This window comes from Natrix helvetica, assembly GCF_964273705.1.
Source record: "Natrix helvetica genome assembly, chromosome: 1".
In the NCBI taxonomy this organism is placed as follows: Eukaryota; Metazoa; Chordata; class Lepidosauria; order Squamata; family Natricidae; genus Natrix; species Natrix helvetica.
In genome coordinates, this window is record NC_138548.1 from 73,860,065 (window position 1) to 73,877,954 (window position 17,890).

The following is a 17,890-nucleotide window of genomic DNA, read 5'->3' on the forward strand; positions in this document are numbered from 1 at the left end:
CTGAAACACAAACAAAAGGTATTTTTAATGTTCAGACTTGATGTTAGATTGACCCTTTCAAGAATGGCTATTTGAAACTTTAGAACATCTTCACATAAGTCCCACCTAGATACCAAGGATTTATAACCCTCTTTCTCTGTCCTGAGCCCCTTTTTAAAGTCCTTTAAAATCCTAAAGCCCCTCTGAAAGGGTTATGAGATGAAATTATATTCCGATACTCCTCGACGTACGACCACAATTGAGCCCAATTTTTCTGTTGCTAAGCAAGACATTTGTTAAGTGAGTTTTGCCCTATGTTATGACCTTGCTTGCCACGTTTGTTAAGCGAATCACAGAAGTTAAGTTAATAGCATGGTTGTTAAGTGGATCTGATTTCCCCATTGACTTTGCTTGTCTGAAGGTCACAAGCACCTGGGACCCTGGGATACTGTAATATGAGTCAGTTGCCAGGGGTCTGAATTGACTGTGGGGATGCGGCAACGGTCATAAATATGAACCAGTTGCCAAGCTTCTGAATTTTGATTACTTGACCATGGGGATGCTGCAATGGTCACAAGTGTGAAAATGGTCATAAGCCACTTTTTTCAGTGATGTTGTCACTTCAAGTGGTCTCTAAATGAACTATTGTAAGTCCAGGACCACCTGCAGTGTACATCTGGAATGGGTACATAATGCTCTCTACTCATCTATTATCTGATCATGCTGGAAAATCTAAGATCCTGGCAACTATTGCCTGCTGTTTAATTTAAATTTCACGCTTAGAATTAAAGATGCGTCTGATCTGCATGTGTAGCCCTGAACCTACAGTATTCTTTGGAGTGCACAATATGGTGTTTTATCCAGTGCTGCCATCAGAGTACTGACACTTGATCAATATACAAATGAAGATAATTATGGCGATAAATTTGGTGCAGAAATATTCACAGATACTTCTGATAATAAATGTCTTAACATATATTGCACCATCTATAAATTACATTGTTCTGTAACACAACCAACCTACACATTATTTCAAAATTAAATTTAGGAAAAAAAATATCGTTTAATAGTGCACAAAGGCAGGTCTCCAGAATTTGGTTTGCCATGCTTCATTTGACCATTTTGTCGACATTAACTGATCTGTTGCACCGGATTCCATTCACTCGCTAAAATCTAATTTTAAAACTTTCTAAATTTATATTGCAGAACGTTTTAGTTTTGTCAGTAAAGCCTGAATTGTTTACACCGATCTGTGGATCATGTAAAAGAATAAAGTTTTTATTTTTTTAAAGAAAACAAAGAGGAACAAAAATCTGGTGAAATTAAAGGGGTCACCCAACATAGGCCCACATTTGGTTATTTGAATACATTTGAATATCAGGTCAATAGTCATTTTAATTTATTTCAGGGACACCTCCTTCTCCAAAATTATTTTTCAATAAATTTAAAATATCTAACTGCCAATTCCTGATGGTCATTATTACAAATTTCTTTTGAAAAATACAAAAATGTGTAATTTTTTTTTGGTCCCGTTCTGCTATTTTATACTTTAATCTTCAGATGGAGCATAGATTTAACAATTGTTTGGGTCCTTTACAAACTGGAATGCAGGAAGTTCTAGAATAGCATTATAAATAAATGGAGATGGGAGTTTGAATGAAAATATTATAAATAACGTTGAGCTCACCTTATAGCACCTATACTTATAAAGCACAACCAGGAGTACGGTCATGACAACGATGACGCTAATCATGATGGCAGCATTGAGTACAGAATTCAGAGCTCTTTGTCCAACCGTTTCTGTATCTTCCGTAAATGGAGTATAGATTCTACAAGGCAATGCAGAGCAAAATAAAATATGTCACATGCTTTTCAGTCAGGATATATTTTCTAATTAAATTCATCTGAAAAGAAGTCCACAAATATCGAGCACTTTATAAAGTTTCTTGCATGCACCATCTAGTGGCTATGAAATGAACGACAAGCACATCGCTACTTCATTTTAAGCGGCCAACGAAGTCAAAAGGACAGGAGAATATGAAGCTGCTGAATATGTACCATAATCCCTGTCATCCTTGTCACATAAAACACAAGGCAGGTTATGTTGATCAAGACAAAGCTGACCCAATATAATAAAATTCCCTAGGTAATTTTATGCCATATTATGAAAGAAGTCATACATCTGTCTACATTCCATATATGTACTGTACCTATGTGCACATGGACATAAACATATATGTAAATACAATACAATAGTAGAGTTGGAAGGGACCTTGGAGGTCTTCTAGTCCAACCCCCTGCCTAGGCAGGAAACCCTATACCGTTTCAGACAGATGGCTATCCAACATCTTCTTAAAGACTTCCAGTGTTGGGGCATTCACAACTTCTGGAGGCAAGCTGTTCCACTGATTAATTGTTCTAACTGTCAGGAAGTTTCTCCTGACAGTTAGAACAATTAATCAGTGGAACAGCTTGCAAATAAACAAATGTTTATTTACATGCAAACATACCTCCTTGTTCCTATGTCCTCTACCAAAGTCCTGGGAGTTTGAGAGTCCTGCACAGTATCTTGGCTGTTCCTAGCACTACACTCTTCTGGCTAGAGAGCTCTGATGTTTTTCCTGGAATCTGTTGGAGCCACTCTCCCAGCTTAGGGGTAACAGCTCCAAATGCTCCTACTACCACTAGTAACACTTTGACCTTTACTTTCCATATTCCCTTTAGCTCCTCCTTCAGGTGCTAGTACTTCTGCAGTTCCTCATACTCCTTCCTGATGTTGCTGTTCCTTAAGACTGCCATATCAATCACCACTGCTGTCCCCGGGTCCTTATCTACTACAATGTTTGATTGGCTGGCCAGTACCTGCTTTATCCACCTAGATCTGAAAATCCTATAGGATTTTAACCCTGTTATTCTTCACAACTTTTTGCAGAATCTCCCGTCTGGATTTGGAAGGCCCATACCCTGTGCAGAAGTTCCTGTAGATCAGTGCTTCTCAACCTTGACAACTTGAAGATGTCTGGACTTCAAATCCCAGAATTCCCCAGCCAGCTGGCTGGGGAATTCTGAGAGTTAAAGTCCAGACATCTTCAAGTTACCAAGTTTGAGAAACACTGCTGTAGATAATGCCAGCTACTCAGTTTGTGCCTTTCAGTATATGAAGTTCCTGCCTTCCTCTCACACCTGCCACTATCTGTTGGACTGTTTCTGAGGCCTCTCTGCATGGTCTACATCTGGGGCCCCATCTATTGTAGTAGATTCCTGCTTCTATGGACCTGGTGCTCAGTTCCTGTTCTTCAGTTGCCCTGATCAATGCTGTTTTTTTTTTCATGTAGCCCTTTCCAGGCACTCTTCAGATTTCCCAATGTCAGCCAACTCAGCTATGTATCAATGATACATGGCACTTCCCCTATTTGATCATCCCTTTTCAGTTCCTTCTTTAATGAATCCAAAACACGACTTCTGTGGTTTCTACAATACGTATGCAATGGGTTGTCTTGAGCTACACACCTTGACTCCAATATCCCTTTTCCAATGTGATATTTCAATTCACATTCCATTAATGCACTCGAAAAAGAAATTTTGTGGTACCATACACTAGGTAGCATTTACACTGAATCACAATTGCTGTTTTGAGATCCATTAGTCCATACCCAAACTCTAAAAGAATGCAACTTAGATAATGGGGTGTATTTTAATTTAGTTCAGGGGCCCAGCATCATATTCCAACATTAAAGAGATAAACAATAAAGGTAAGAACCATTTACTTTTTAAAACATTTAATTCTTAAAGGGGAAAGACGTAAATTGGCTTTATATGAAAATACAACAGGTGAAATCAAAGAACTGTGCTTCCATCGATAGGAGACTTCTGTCAGTAAAATTTAGGTTAACAAAACCCCATCTGTTAGGAAGGATTAAGGAGACCTCTAGAGGAGATATATAAAGATATATACTGAGAATAACTGCATTTTGAAACATTGGTTAAAAGAATAAATACAGAGGAGGAAAAAAAAGAGTTTGTCACAGCAAGAAAAAAGCAATTATGGAAAAAGTTAATTACGTACAGCTGCCCATCCTTGCGCGTATAGAAACTGACAGACTTGATAGTCGCAACCACAACTACCATACATAATGTGACAGGCACAAAGAGCATGATTACATGCTTGGCCCCATATTTCAGTGTCAACTCTTCCTCTTCCTCCTCGTCTTGCTCCACCACTTGTCGAGGCCTTTGCTGTGGCTGTCCATTAGTTGCTGGAGTAGGATTATTAGTTCTCCGGTCACCGCTCTCCTGTTGTCGTCTTTCGTTGTTGACATTCTGAAATTAAGAATCCCACATCCGTAAATATTTCCATGTTTTATGTGTCTCTTGAGTTTTAAATTCTAAAAGTTAATGATCTGGGAGCACCAAATGCTGCTAGACTATTATTATTATTTTATTATTATTATTATTATTACTAGACTGCTGTAGCTATTGAGGAAATGGCCTAGAAGGGGAATGACCATCAAAACCTTGAGATGTGGGCTACTTATTGTCCTGTGAATGAGTTTCTTTGCTGTGGAGTTGTCAGCATGGCATTCAGGCTTTCAGTAACTACTTCAGCAGCATAAAGTGTTTTAAAATGCAAAGAAGATAAATCAGAGGTGAAACTCAATTTCTTTAATCCTATAAAAAACAGATTTAATTCTATCCGCTCTTCCCAGTCCCACAGTGCTTCTATGGCTCTTGTTCTTCGACCTTCTGCCTGTACTTTACCCTTTGCATTTTCATTACAAGCGGCATTGCATGCAGATTGTTTAAACCAATATGGCGCTTTCATACAGGAGGTTAAGTAGAGAGGCGGCAATATGTTTATGACATTTTGAAGAGTCCCCAAAATATGATGTCCTGGTTTGTATATCAAAATCAAGTTTCCAAATGTTCATATTATTATTCCCCAAGAGGAGAAATCATAGGTTAAGAACAAACATAGATCAGACAAACAAGAAAATTTGTCAAAACTAGGATTCTATATTTCTATCTCTGGTGAAAAATATGTGCAATTTAAGAAAACCTTTATCAAACTTATTTAATTAAAAATGCAACAATTCTGTGACCCAAAGGTTATTTACAATGAACATTTGGGATTGTTTTATAACAGAATTAATTTTCATAAATAAGTAAAATTATTTTCATTCTGATAGCTCAGAATATAGAATACTGTCGCAAGAAGAATAGGGGAAAAAAAGAACATTTATGTCAAACATTACCTATAAGAACATTTGTATGTTAAATTACGCTCTGAGCTACAATTTGAAACTGCTCAAACAAGATTACTCACCGATGCCTAGAATGTAAAGTCTGTGCAAAGGTGCATTTTTAACGGCAAGGAATCATGTTACAGCTTTTGTACTTTGCTTTAGTATATAGAAAATATAGGTCCCTACATGATTAGCATTAAATAGAACATAGTTCAGAAAATCTACCTTTAGCAGAAGCAAAGGAATAGATTCTTCAACTTCACTAGCCATTAAGGAACTAAAGCCTTGAAAAAGGTTTGAACTAATCCCATTTGTACTCTTCGTGTACAAGAACGCACTATATATATATCTTCAAGGTGAATGAGTAATACCAAAGATAAACAGCAGCCTTGGCAATTATCAAAGTTATAGTTAATATGAAATCCAAAGCAATCCTTTTAAAGGTGTAGAACATCGAAAGTAGTAGTTCTTACGTAATGCCTCTGTACATTTTCAATCAACATTGCAAGGCGTTGCATATGGTTTCAAAATGTTAATACACTGACTTTAATATTACGGCTGGTCTCCTGGTTTCTTATCACTCAATAAATTTGTACAGGTAATCCTCCTCGAGTTACGACAATTGGTGTTCGAGGGGGTAGAAGTTGAGTCCTAAACCTTTCTGTGGCATGCCTAAAGCTTAATACTCTCAACTCTCTTGCGTAACATCTACATGAGACTGTTGCGGGTGATGATCCTTTGTAGGGTTGGGTATCATCAATCTGTATATCTCAACTTTTAGCCAAACATAACAATGCTTTTGAGATTTTGTTTTCCTGAAAGCTGTTGGATATGGAGGAACGGGCTCAGATGAAACCAGTGGTGGGATCCTGCCGGTTTAACAACCGGTTCGGGGATTGCTTGCTCCGCGCCTGATGCATGCTCTGCGCAGGTGCAGTTTTAACAAAACGTACCTTTCATGTTACTTCTGGGGAGTAACACAGCTGAGGTGTGGCAATCTGCTCTGCCAGGTGAATCAGCTGAGAGGATATAGGTAAGTAAAGTGCAGGGGTGGGCGGGCCCATCTGTTCGTCCGGTTTGCTCGCCAGCTGATTCGCCTGAACCGGTTTGAACTGGCTGAATCCCACCCCTGGGTGAAACCCTAGTAAGGCTCAGTGGTTTTGTGTGCTTAGTCCTAGTAGTTCTATGTGCAAGTTGAAAGGGTCTTTCTGAATTTAGAACTCCTCCTTAAAGAGCAAGTTAATGATTGTGAAGTAGAAAGGTTTTGTGTAGGTTCAGCTAGTGGACCAGTTGGACCCATTCCTGGAATGGCCCTCCTTATGGTCACTCATACCTTACTCAAGTTACAAATGGATTACTGCAACATGCTCTACATAGAGCTTCACAGGTACAGTATAGGTGGTATGCACAGCTGTACAGGTACAGTATAGGTGGTACCTTGCTCAACAGTAGTAACTGTGAGAGGGATCTTGGAGTCCTAGTGGACAACCATTTAAATATGAGCCAGCAGTGTGCAGCAGCTGCCAAAAAAGCCAACGCAGTTCTAGGCTGCATCAACAGAGGGATAGAATCAAGATCACGTGAAGTGTTAATACCACTTTATAATGCCTTGGTAAGGCCACACTTGGAATACTGCATTCAGTTCTGGTCGCCACGATGTAGAAAAGATGTGGAGACTCTAGAAAGAGTGCAGAGAAGAGCAACAAAGATGATTAGGGGACTGGAGACTAAAACATATGAAGAACGGTTGCAGGAACTGGGTATATCTAGTTTAATGAAAAGAAGGACTAGGGGAGACATAAGAGCAGTTTTCCAATATCTATGGGGTTGCCACAAAGAAGAGGGAGTCAAACTATTCTCCAAGGCACCTGAGGGTTAGGGTTAGGATGGAAATCAAGATCCCTTTTGTTTTATCTTAATTGACTGTTTACTTCTAAGTAGGTGGAAACTAATTAAGGAGAGAAGCAACTTAGAACTGAGGAGAAATTTCCTGAGAGTTAGAACAATTAATCAGTGGAACAGCTTGCCTCCAGAAGTTGTGAATGCTCCAACACTGGAAGTTTTTAAGAAGATGTTAGATAGCCATTTGTCTGAAACGGTATAGGGTTTCCTGCCTAGGCAGGGGGTTGGACTTGAAGACCTCCCAGGTCCCTTCCAACTCTGGTGTTGTGTTGTGTTGTATTGTATTGCATTGTAGTATTGTATTGTATTGCATTGTAGTATTGTATTGTATTGTATTGTATTGTGTTGTATTGTATTGTATTGTATCGTATTGCATTGTATGCCAGAAAGGCCATCAAAAATAATTATAGCTGATCCAAAGTGAAGCTCAGCAAGTGGCCATGGGCACGCTTCATTATTCCCATGTAGTACTCTTGCTATTGAGATGAACTGGTGGTCAGTTGGATTCCAGATGTATTTCAAGATCCTGGATTGCACCTATAAAGCCCTACCAGGCATGAATCTTAAGTATTTCAGGGATTAGCTATCTGCTGTAGGGGCTGCCCATTCTATGATGGGGTTAGTATACTCTATATTCTGTCAATTAAAAATACCATCTAAAGGGTTGCTGCACCTGCCCTATGGAATAGTCAACCCTCTACCTCCTAGGTCTGCATAGCTTCAACCTTACACAACCTTTTCAAAAGTTATTTTTGAAGGTTGGGGCCAGATTATTTAGGAAGTCCTTTTCAGTAGTCGGTGAAGTGAAGGAAGGTCTGAAGTGTCTTTCATGTTTTTCTCCATATCTTTGTCATATATTGTCCCTTTTGTATTGTATTATATTGTTTTAGTTTGTGAAGCTGCTGCCATAGGCATTTGGGAGTTAAGTGACAAAATAAAATGTGAGGAACAAATTAAACAATCCTGGTTTCTCACATACATTGCCATTATTACTATTATTGTTCTATTTCTACTGTCCACCATATACTCACAATAATCCTGTAAAAAGGGTTAGCCTAAAAGATGGTGATTGGTCTTAATAACTCCCAGTGAACTTCATGGTTGAGTGGATATTTAAGCCTAGATCTCTTCAATAATGCTAGCCCTACAATCTAACCATGTCACAGAGGGACCACAGGGAATCCACCTTCGTTACAGTTTACACAGCAAAAAATACAAATAAGGAGGAAATCCAGTTAAGTAAGCAAGTAAGGGGCATCCTGCACAGTGGCATACTAAAGAGGGACATTTTTTTAACACCGTCTTCCTCCTGCTGCTGTGATGCTGACCACCAACAGCCAACTGGGGTGCCAATAGCAATGACCTGGCTCTATACTGCTACCAACACTCTGGATAGTGTCCTCTTTGCCCCCAAGTCACCATACAATGCTCTCCATCACTATCTGCAGCAGGAGCAGATTGCTCTCATCCCTATCATTAATATGCTACTGATCCTGCATGTCTACTACCCTGTTTCCCTGAAAATAAGACCTCCCCAGATAATAAGCCCAATCGGGCTTTTGAGCGCATGTGTTGAAAAAGCCCTCCCCCAAAAAATAAGCCCTCCCTGAAAATATTGCAACACAGCAGCCGCCGCGACGAGTTGACCACGCTCGCCACCTCCTGAACCTCAAAAATAATAAGACCTCCCCAAAAATAAGGCCAAGGGCTTATTTCAGTGGTCAAAAGAAAATAAGACCCTGTCTTATTTTTTGGGAAACACGGTATGTGTGGTCCATTCAGTTTACATTTTGGCATGTGATAAAATTATCTCTTACGTACAGTATTGGTCAGCTGATTGTCAGGAACGTTCTCTCTCAGTTGCCCACGCGGGACCTGTGAAAAATGCGCTGATAATTCTGCCATTGGTACTTTCTTCTTGAGTTACTGCAGCTGTAAAAATTTTTTTAAAAAAGAAAGAAGTTCTGAAAACCTACAATTTATTTGAACGAACTCAAATGAAAAACTATCTTAGCAGTTCTTTCTAAATCAGTGGTTGCAAAAAGCAGCTTGGTGTAGAGATTAATGATGCTTAAGTAACTATTGCTCAGTGATTTCACACTTACCACGGATTTGTGATTGGCAAATCCGTTCCAAACCAAAGTCTAAACTTGAATCTTTTTCCCCCCATTTTTTTTTTGAATTAAAAACGAACAAAATCATCCTCCATTACAAATTGTAGAAAGTGTGTCAATTGGTTACAAAGAGTTTTTGTGCATCTCTTCCACAGTCATCACCTCTGATTCATATCAAATTATCCATTTTACATCACATATATTTATATATATTGTTATCATCATACCTCATCCTTCATATGACTATAGTTTAAACGTCCCTTTAACAAACATTCCAAAATTTAAAACAAAACCACATAGTGGTATTCCCTTATCTATTTTCAATATCATCTAACCACATTATACCTTTATAACACATTCAAAATAAAAAAATAATTATATTTAATAACAAAAAAAATTAAACCTCTTTTCTTAATCATTGTTTACAATTTATATCCAATTTTCCTTTTATCCTGTCAATACAAATTATTACATTGTTATCATTATCAGTCATTTATTTAACAATAGTTTTACATTTAACTTACTTTCCCCCCCTTTTTTCACCATTTAAAATATTTACCAAGTTTCCTCTTATCAAACCAATACATATATACACATTGTTATCATTTATCTAACTTTATCCATTAACACTACATTTTAAACATAATGCTCTAATTTTAACAAATTTTTTAAACCTCTTTTCTTAATCATTGTATACAATTTATATCCAATTTCCCCTTTTATCATATCAATACAAATTATTACATTGTTATCATTATCAGTCATTTATTTAGTGATAGATTGACTATGTTTAACTTACTTTTTCACTTTTTGCACCTTTTAAAAATTTATACCAAATTTCTTCTTGTCAAACTAATATACAGTATATATGTACATTGTTATCATTATCAATTATTTACCTAACTTTATCATTATCACTACATTTTTAACATAAAGCTCTAATTTTAACTAAATTTAATTAGTGTTTTATTATTAATTTTCATATCTCAACCTGTGTCTTTCTAGTAATACTGTAGTCCTATTTCTTTTGGCATTTGTGGAATTGGTCTTCTGGTTATTTCCTTAATCAAATTTGCTTGGACTTCTCTTCGCAACTTGATGCTTATTACATATCTTGTAAAATCTCAAAACCCTCCATCAGTTTCCTTAATCAGTTTATCTTTGGTTATCAGTAATGTTTTGATCAAAATTTCTCTCCTTAAATCCATCCATTCTTCTCTTTTTTCTTCTTCTATATCTTGAAATCTGTAGTAAAAACACCTTTCCATCTATCCTCCCTTTCTTTGTTCCACTCTTTCCATCTCCAATCACACTCAGTTCACTACCAATATCCACGGTTATCTTGCCTCTTTGTCCATTTTCCCCCTAGATTTTTAGGGCTCCAACCTCCACTTTTTCCATTTGCTAAATATCTTCTATTTGCTGAGTATCTTCCATTTTTCCATCAGGTTTTGCCACATTAAAGTTTACATTTTCAATATTTTCCAATCTCTTCTCAATTCTCTCTGTTGTTTCTAATAATCTTTGAATTCCAGACATAATTTGTTGCAATGTTATGGTTTCTTTTTGAATTCGTGTCATCCTTCCAATTAATAAACGCAGCCACTCTGGTTTAAAAACAAATCTTTGTTTTCACTTCTTTCACTTCTTTCCAGCTAGCAACAAACATCCAAAGGGCACTTGAGTAAACAATCCATGCCCTTTTTTATAAACAAGCTGAAGCCTTTGAAGTGCAAGGTTAAAATGATCAAAGGGAAAAAAGAAAAAGCAATGTTTCCAGGTCTCAACCTCCAACCTCCAAGTGGCAGTGTAACTTCTTTTCCCTTTAAAGTTACTACCCTCTTTATATACCTTTTAAATCTTCTTTATGTTTCAGGCTTAGAAGAAATAAAGTTCTTAAATGAAACCAAATAAAAAGAAAAAAATCCATCCCAACTGATATTGTAGAAGGAAAAAATTTAATCCATAGATAAAAAAGAAATAGAAGGGGAAAATCCACGACTTTCACTTTAAAAAGTAAAAAATATTCACAAAACTTCCATCGATAGAAAAAAAATAAAAATAAAAAAAGATAACACACTCTCCAATTATGCTAATTCCACCGCTTATTTCCTTTTCTTTACCAATTTGATTTAACTTCAATCTTTTTTTGGGGCAGTCTTTTATAAAAATAAAATTTCCTCACCAGATGAACACACTTTCTCTTTCCGCTTTTCCTCCCATTGCGGAGCTGTCTCGACTTCAGCAGCTTGAGGCTGTGCTTTTTGTCGCCGGCTAGAAGAGATTCTCTTGGATCAATCAGGGACTTTGTGATGTCCCTGAGATCAGCAAGACGTACTGTTCCCTGTCACCGTTTCTTCGGGATGGTTTAGGTCCAGATGGACCATCCAACGGCAAATGCATCGACTGCGATCTCGGAGCCCTGAGATTGCACATTGTGTCGTTGTGACGTCAGCTCCTTTCTCTAAACTTGAATTTTAACATCGCTTACAATATATCAGAACTAGCTGCAGAATTATAGAAGGATACTTATGTGAGTTGAATTTAAAGTTAATAAACATTCCTGACTGTAAATCACAATTAGGCTGCAAAGTGTTATGCACTAAATCAATACGATGCAAAAAACCGAATAGCATTGTAGCTCAGAATATGCATTCTTTAAAAAAAATTGCTGTCTACACTTTGAAGGTTTCTTCCTCCACTCATTTCAACCAGAATAAAAAAAAAATCACAGGTAGGCTAATCATACATTCTGGCATCAGAAAGAAATTAAATATGATTGATACATCTTAGAATATAAATATCCTGGTATAATAGTGTAACTGCTCCCACTGTATATACTTTCTGCTGTACAGAAAGAAGAATAAAGGTTTACAAATAATTTTGAAGAGGGATGGGATGACAATAAGGAGAATACAAACAATTACTGCAACTAATATTTGGAAGTTGATGAATGAATAATCTTAAAACAAAAAAGATGAAAATAATGAGCCAACTTGGGTGAAGACAGTTCTGGTTTTGAAGACTAAATTCGAAGGTTATTATGAAGTGACACAATGAACTAAGAAGAAAAGATTATCTGAGGCCTAGAGGTGCAGGCAATCATTTTCAACCTGTGAATCAAATATCTGCACCTTATGCGGGGGTTATATAGAGCAAGCCCAAAAAAACATTATAGGAGTAAGTAAAGATGAAAATTCCATTTTTTCCTCCTTGGGTTGGTGCTAAAGGATATTGAAGACTACATTGTTACCAGTAGTTATACCAGTGGTATAAGTGGTTACCTACCACTTCCAGTTTACAGGTAATCCTCGACTTACACAACTGTTCATTTAGTGACCGTTCAAAGTTACAATGGCCTTGAAAAATATGACTTAGCACTGTTTTCAGTTACAACCTTTGCAGCATCCCCATGATCATGTGATCAAAATTCAGATGCTTGGCAGCTGGTTCATATTTATGACTGTTGTTGTGTCCCAAGGTCATATGATTTTGCAAGTTTCTAACAAGCAAAGTCAATGCGGGAGCCAGATTCACTTAACAACCAGCTTACTAACTTTATCAACTGCAGTGATTCACTTAGCAACTGTGGCAAGAAAGGTTGTAAAACTGGGCCAAACTCACTTAATAAATGTCTCACTTAACCCCAGAAATTTTGGGCTCAATTGTGGTTGTAAGTCGAGGACTACCTGTACGATATATTTATTATCAACATATGGTTTCAATAGCACTTAGACTTATATACCACTTCATAGTGCTTTTACAGGCTTCTCTAAGCACTTTACAGAGTCAGCCTATTGTCCCCAACAATCTGGGTCCTCATTTTACCCACCTCGGAAGGATGGAAGACTGAGTCAACCTTGAGCCGGTGAGATATGAACTGCCGAACTGCAGCTAGCAGTCAGCTGAAGTAGCCTGCAGTACTGCACTCTAACCACTGCACCACCTTGGCTCATAACATAACATATGATTTTTGCATCACTCTAAACAGTTACTGAAATGATAAAAGGGATAAGTAAAAATAAATTATTGCTCACAAAAATCACCTCAGAGCTCACTGGCATATATATTATGTTATCCTTAAACGACAATATTTTGACAGTGTTGTAATAGTAATAGCACCTATATACCGCTTTGTAATGGTTTACAGCCCTCTCTAAGCAGTTTACAGAGTCAGCCTATTGCCCCCAACTATCTGGCTCCTCATTTTACCGACCTTGGAAGGATGGAAAGCTGAGACAACCTTGAACCGATGAGATTTGAACTGTCAAACTGCCAGCAGTCAGCAGAATTAGCCTGCAATACTGCATTCTAACCACTGCCCCACCACTGCTCAATAATAAAATGATAGAATCAAGAATGACAGTTGCTAGTTTCTGATCTGATGACTACTTTGATCAGTACAGCCAAAGTCTTTTTTATTCACAAGAGTGAGCCAAGCTCCATACTGAAAATGATTACATAAAAAAATTGTACAGGACTCACTGAGTCGATCGCTGTTTTGCATTTCAGTAAAAACAGCTGAGATTTTCAACAGTCTGTTTTCCTTTGACTCCGTATGACCTAAACATAAATGGAGCATATCTCATATTTATTGAGATAGCATTACCAAAATCAAAGAAATGAAAATGTATCACATTTTCTACTTTTAAGGTTTCCATATTTTTATCTATTAAGTGCAAAGAAGAATTTATTGAAAACCCATAGGAAAGCAATGGTGATAAAAGGACAATGATTTAAAAAAAAGTGTCTTTGGGATGTTCCTATACCAGCAATGGTGAACTTTTTTTGGCTCACATGCCATAAGGGGGGGAAGCGCAGGGAGGGCGTGCATGGGCGTGCCACACCCATAATGCAATGCGCAACCGCCCCAGTGCGCATGCATGCATGAGAGGCGCCCCCTTGTTTTTTGCATGCTTTTTTCGCCTTCCCCAGGCTCCAGAGGCTTTATAGGAGCCTGGGGAGGGCAAAAACATCCTCCCCTGCCCCCCTGGAGGCCCTCCGGAGGCTTCAGGGACCTTCAGGAGGCTTCCCTGAAGCCTCCGAAGGGCAAAAAACGACCCTACGAGCAAACCGGAAGTCGGTTCCTGAACTTCCAGTTTGCTCATAGGGCCGTTTTTTTGCGCTCCGGGTGTTTCAGGGAAGCTCCTGAAGCCTCCAGAGGGTCACGGGGACGGGGCAGGGGAGGCTCTTTTCACCCTCCCTGGCTCCTATAAAGCCTCTGGAGCCTGGGGAGGGCAAAAAATGGCTTTAAAAAAGGCTGAACTCAGCTGGCCAGCGCGTGCATGTGTGCTGGCCAGCTGACAGGGCAATGCCTTGTGTGCCCTGACAAATGGCTCCGCATGCCACCTGTGGCACGCATGCCATAGGTTTGCCATCCCGGCCCTATACAGTAGAAACTCTGGTCACAACCAGAATTTGTTCCATAACTTTGGTCGCGATCTGAACCTAACCAAAATTAATGCAACGGCCACATGAAGTCGCTGTTGTTTGGTGCTTACAAAAAAAATGGTGCGGAAGGGGAAATTGGCCGCGGCCGTGTTTGATTGCTATCCGAGTATGTGTTCGTGACCAGATTCAAACAATTTGTGGACTTTTTGGTTGGAACCCGATTTGGTCGTGGTCAGAAGCGTTCATGAGCAGATGTTCTATTGTATCAGGTTTTTTTTGCTGGTTTTTAAAAATGGTTTTTGGTATACTTATCAGATTTTCTAATCTAATCTACAGTTCTGATAAAAAAAATGTACAGGTAATCCTCGATTTACAACAGTTTGTTTAGTGACCGTTCAAAGTTACATCATTGAAAAAAGTGACTTATGACTGATTTTCACACGAAAATCATTACGACTGTTGCAGCATCCCTGTGGTCATATGATCAAAATTCAGACCCTTGGCAACTGATTCATATTTATAATGGTTGCAATGTCCTGGGGTCATGTGATCACCTTTTGTGACCTTCTGACAAGTCCATGGGGAGGCCAGATTTACTTAACAATTGTATCACTAATTTCATAACTGCAGTGATTCGCTTAAGAACTTTGGCAAGAAAGGTCAAAAAAATGGGGCAGAATTTACTTAAAAAATGTCTCACTTGACAACAGAAATTTGGGGCTCAATTGTGGTCATAAGTCAAGGACTACCTATATTTCTCCATGTATGTAGACAAGTATTAGAAACAAGACTGCATTAAGAGAAAAAGACTGTTGAATATTAAACACAGAATGATAGCCGCACATTTTTTTAAAAAAAACATGAGGCTGGTGAACATTAATAACTGATATTCCACCTAACTGCTTCCCTCTGTTTTTTCGCCATGCTTCTAGACCACATGAAGCCAATTTTTAAGAAACTAGCAGGCCATTCAAATCAAGATTTTGAGTAAAAATATGGACAAGTTGTAGTAACTTACTTTCTAGGCATCTTTCAGCCATTATATGTTTGTTTTCTACAGCTAGTAAACCCTTTGTATTTGATTCCCCAGAATGCTTTCAACCACGTAGAGTGCAATGACAGCATCTTTCTGCTTTATAAAGTAGGAAGATACATTCTGCTTTAAAGATACAAACAGCTGTTGCATTTGCACCCATGAGGATTCTTGAAGCATCTTTACATGAAATCAGATCCAAAGCATCACACAGCTCCATTATTTCTTTTTCATATCTGTGCCAAGGGATGAAATGGGAAAAGAAAAAGGCTAAACTTTTCTGTACCCTGTCCACAGTGGCTCTAATGCTCCTATCATCAGCTTTTTTCCACCAAAAAAGCAGGAAATGATCATCACAAGAAATCTGCTTTCAATATAAATGAAGCTAACCTGTTTTTTGGGGTTGTTTAGTAATCATTCTATCCCCGTGATGGCAAACCTATGGCACATGTACCCAAAGTGTCACATGAAATCATGTCGCCTGGCATGAGCGGCCTTGCCTGTTTGTTTTCTGGGTTTCTGGCGCGCTTGTGTGCACAATGATCAGCTGTCCTTGGTGTGTGCGGCAGTGCCGAAAACCAGTGCACACATGCGCTCCAGTCAGCTGATTGCCAGAACCCGGAAGATTGGCTTTTCTGGAAAGCGATTCCTTCATGCATGCAGCAGTGCCGAAAACCGGCCTGCGCATATACGCCAGCGGGGTGATTGTTGGGCGCGCATGCATGCTAGAACTCAGAAGTTCAGCTTTTCCAGAGCATGGCCCTGCTGAGTGTGCGCACACGTTTCCGCATGACATTTTAGGCACTTGGTGCCGAAAAGTTTCGCCAATGTCAGCCAATGAGGGCTATTTGGACTCTGAAACAGTATTTGCTTGTGTGAGCAAGGAGACAGGAAGGAGCAGTGGTGGGATACAACTGTTACGCCCCTGTACAGGCGTACCGGTGCCTGCTGTGAGTACCAGGTACCATTCCGGTACGGTGTTACGGAGGACCCACCTGCCCGCCCACTCTCCTTACTGCTATTTTAGCTGATTGGGCCATTTGGCACATGCACAGAGTGTACGGCGCCTGCGCAACGCTCTGACGAGCAGTTGGAGCATCGCGGGCAGTAGGTACGCATACACACGCTGTGTGCGTTCTGTCCGTGTGCACGTGATGGGCGCCCGGCCTCGTTGCACTATATCGGTTGCAAGGGGATCCGGAACCCACCACTAGGAAGGAGCCTGGCTTAGCAGAGAACTGAAAGTGAAACTGCTTGTGTTTTGCTTGTATTTACTGCTACCTTGGAAAACCTGCTTTTGGTATTGTATTGTATATTATTATTATTTTGAATCCTGCTGAATCAGTTACTTGTGTGTACTTTCTGAATGTGATTGCTGCTGCAAACTTTGACCAGCCAGATCAGCTTTAGCACTTATTGCAGCCTGGTTCAGCAGCCTGATTCAGCACAGCTGACTGGTGGTTGGATGGGACTGCCGGAATACCTCAATCAGTTGTTCCATTACAAAAATGTAAACCATTTTTGGCCTCTGGTGGGGGTGGGTGGGGCTACATTCAGTGTATCAGACGCACCTACATTTTCACCCTCTTTTTTTGGGGAAAAGGGTGCGTCTTAAACTAAAAAAAATTTGGTAAACTATAATAAACTGGTTACACAGAACACACTGAATCCAAACTAGTAGGACCGATATTGTAGAAGGACATCTGATACACTCTTCTTCAGTAATTTCCAATAAGCTTTTGGAAAAATATGGGAAAGCAACCTGAAATTGCATGTACCTCATAAGAGGATTTATTAAAACTGTTATTACTCAATGCTATGTTATAAGGAAAGGAAACTAAAAATAAGAATTAACCCACTAAAGATATAAACTAGAATGACTGAAGTAAATTGGCCCAAGATGAAAGTTCACATCAAGTCCATAGTAGGCTACAAAATAGTATGACCTCATTCATACATAAACTGTTCTTAAGCAGAATTTATATACAGCAAACATGTTTTACAACACAGGATAACATAGTTCTAATGCATGCTTAATAGTCTACCATTCAGCTCTAGATCATAGGCTCTGTATTTTTTTATTTATTTACTGAGCATCAAATTGTTTTATAGGACTAAACTGTAATCAACTGCTTTAGAGAGGCTGTGTTCACATGGCTTAGTGATAGGAAATAGAATAATGGTTTTCTCAATAAATCTCATGCTTTGGATTGGCATGATATTCTAAA

General features: G+C 38.8%; 1 protein-coding gene across 2 annotated transcripts in view; it reads right to left on the reverse strand.

Annotated features, from left to right (window-relative positions):
• Window positions 1-17,890, reverse strand: part of PSEN1 (presenilin 1) — a 40,546-nt gene that overhangs the window by 19,395 nt on the left and 3,261 nt on the right. Inside the window, exons 2-4 of one of the 2 annotated variants that reach the window (XM_081966793.1) lie at window positions 8,946-9,056; window positions 4,046-4,299; window positions 1,667-1,808 (exon numbers count right to left, since the gene is read on the reverse strand). In XM_081966793.1, the coding sequence (XP_081822919.1) occupies window positions 1,667-1,808; window positions 4,046-4,299; window positions 8,946-9,029 (480 nt within the window). In that variant the 5' untranslated portion in view covers window positions 9,030-9,056. Of the gene's footprint in view, window positions 1-1,666; window positions 1,809-4,045; window positions 4,300-5,447; window positions 5,559-8,945; window positions 9,057-17,890 lie in introns of those variants that run through there. The other variant, XM_081966794.1, reaches the window with a different exon arrangement.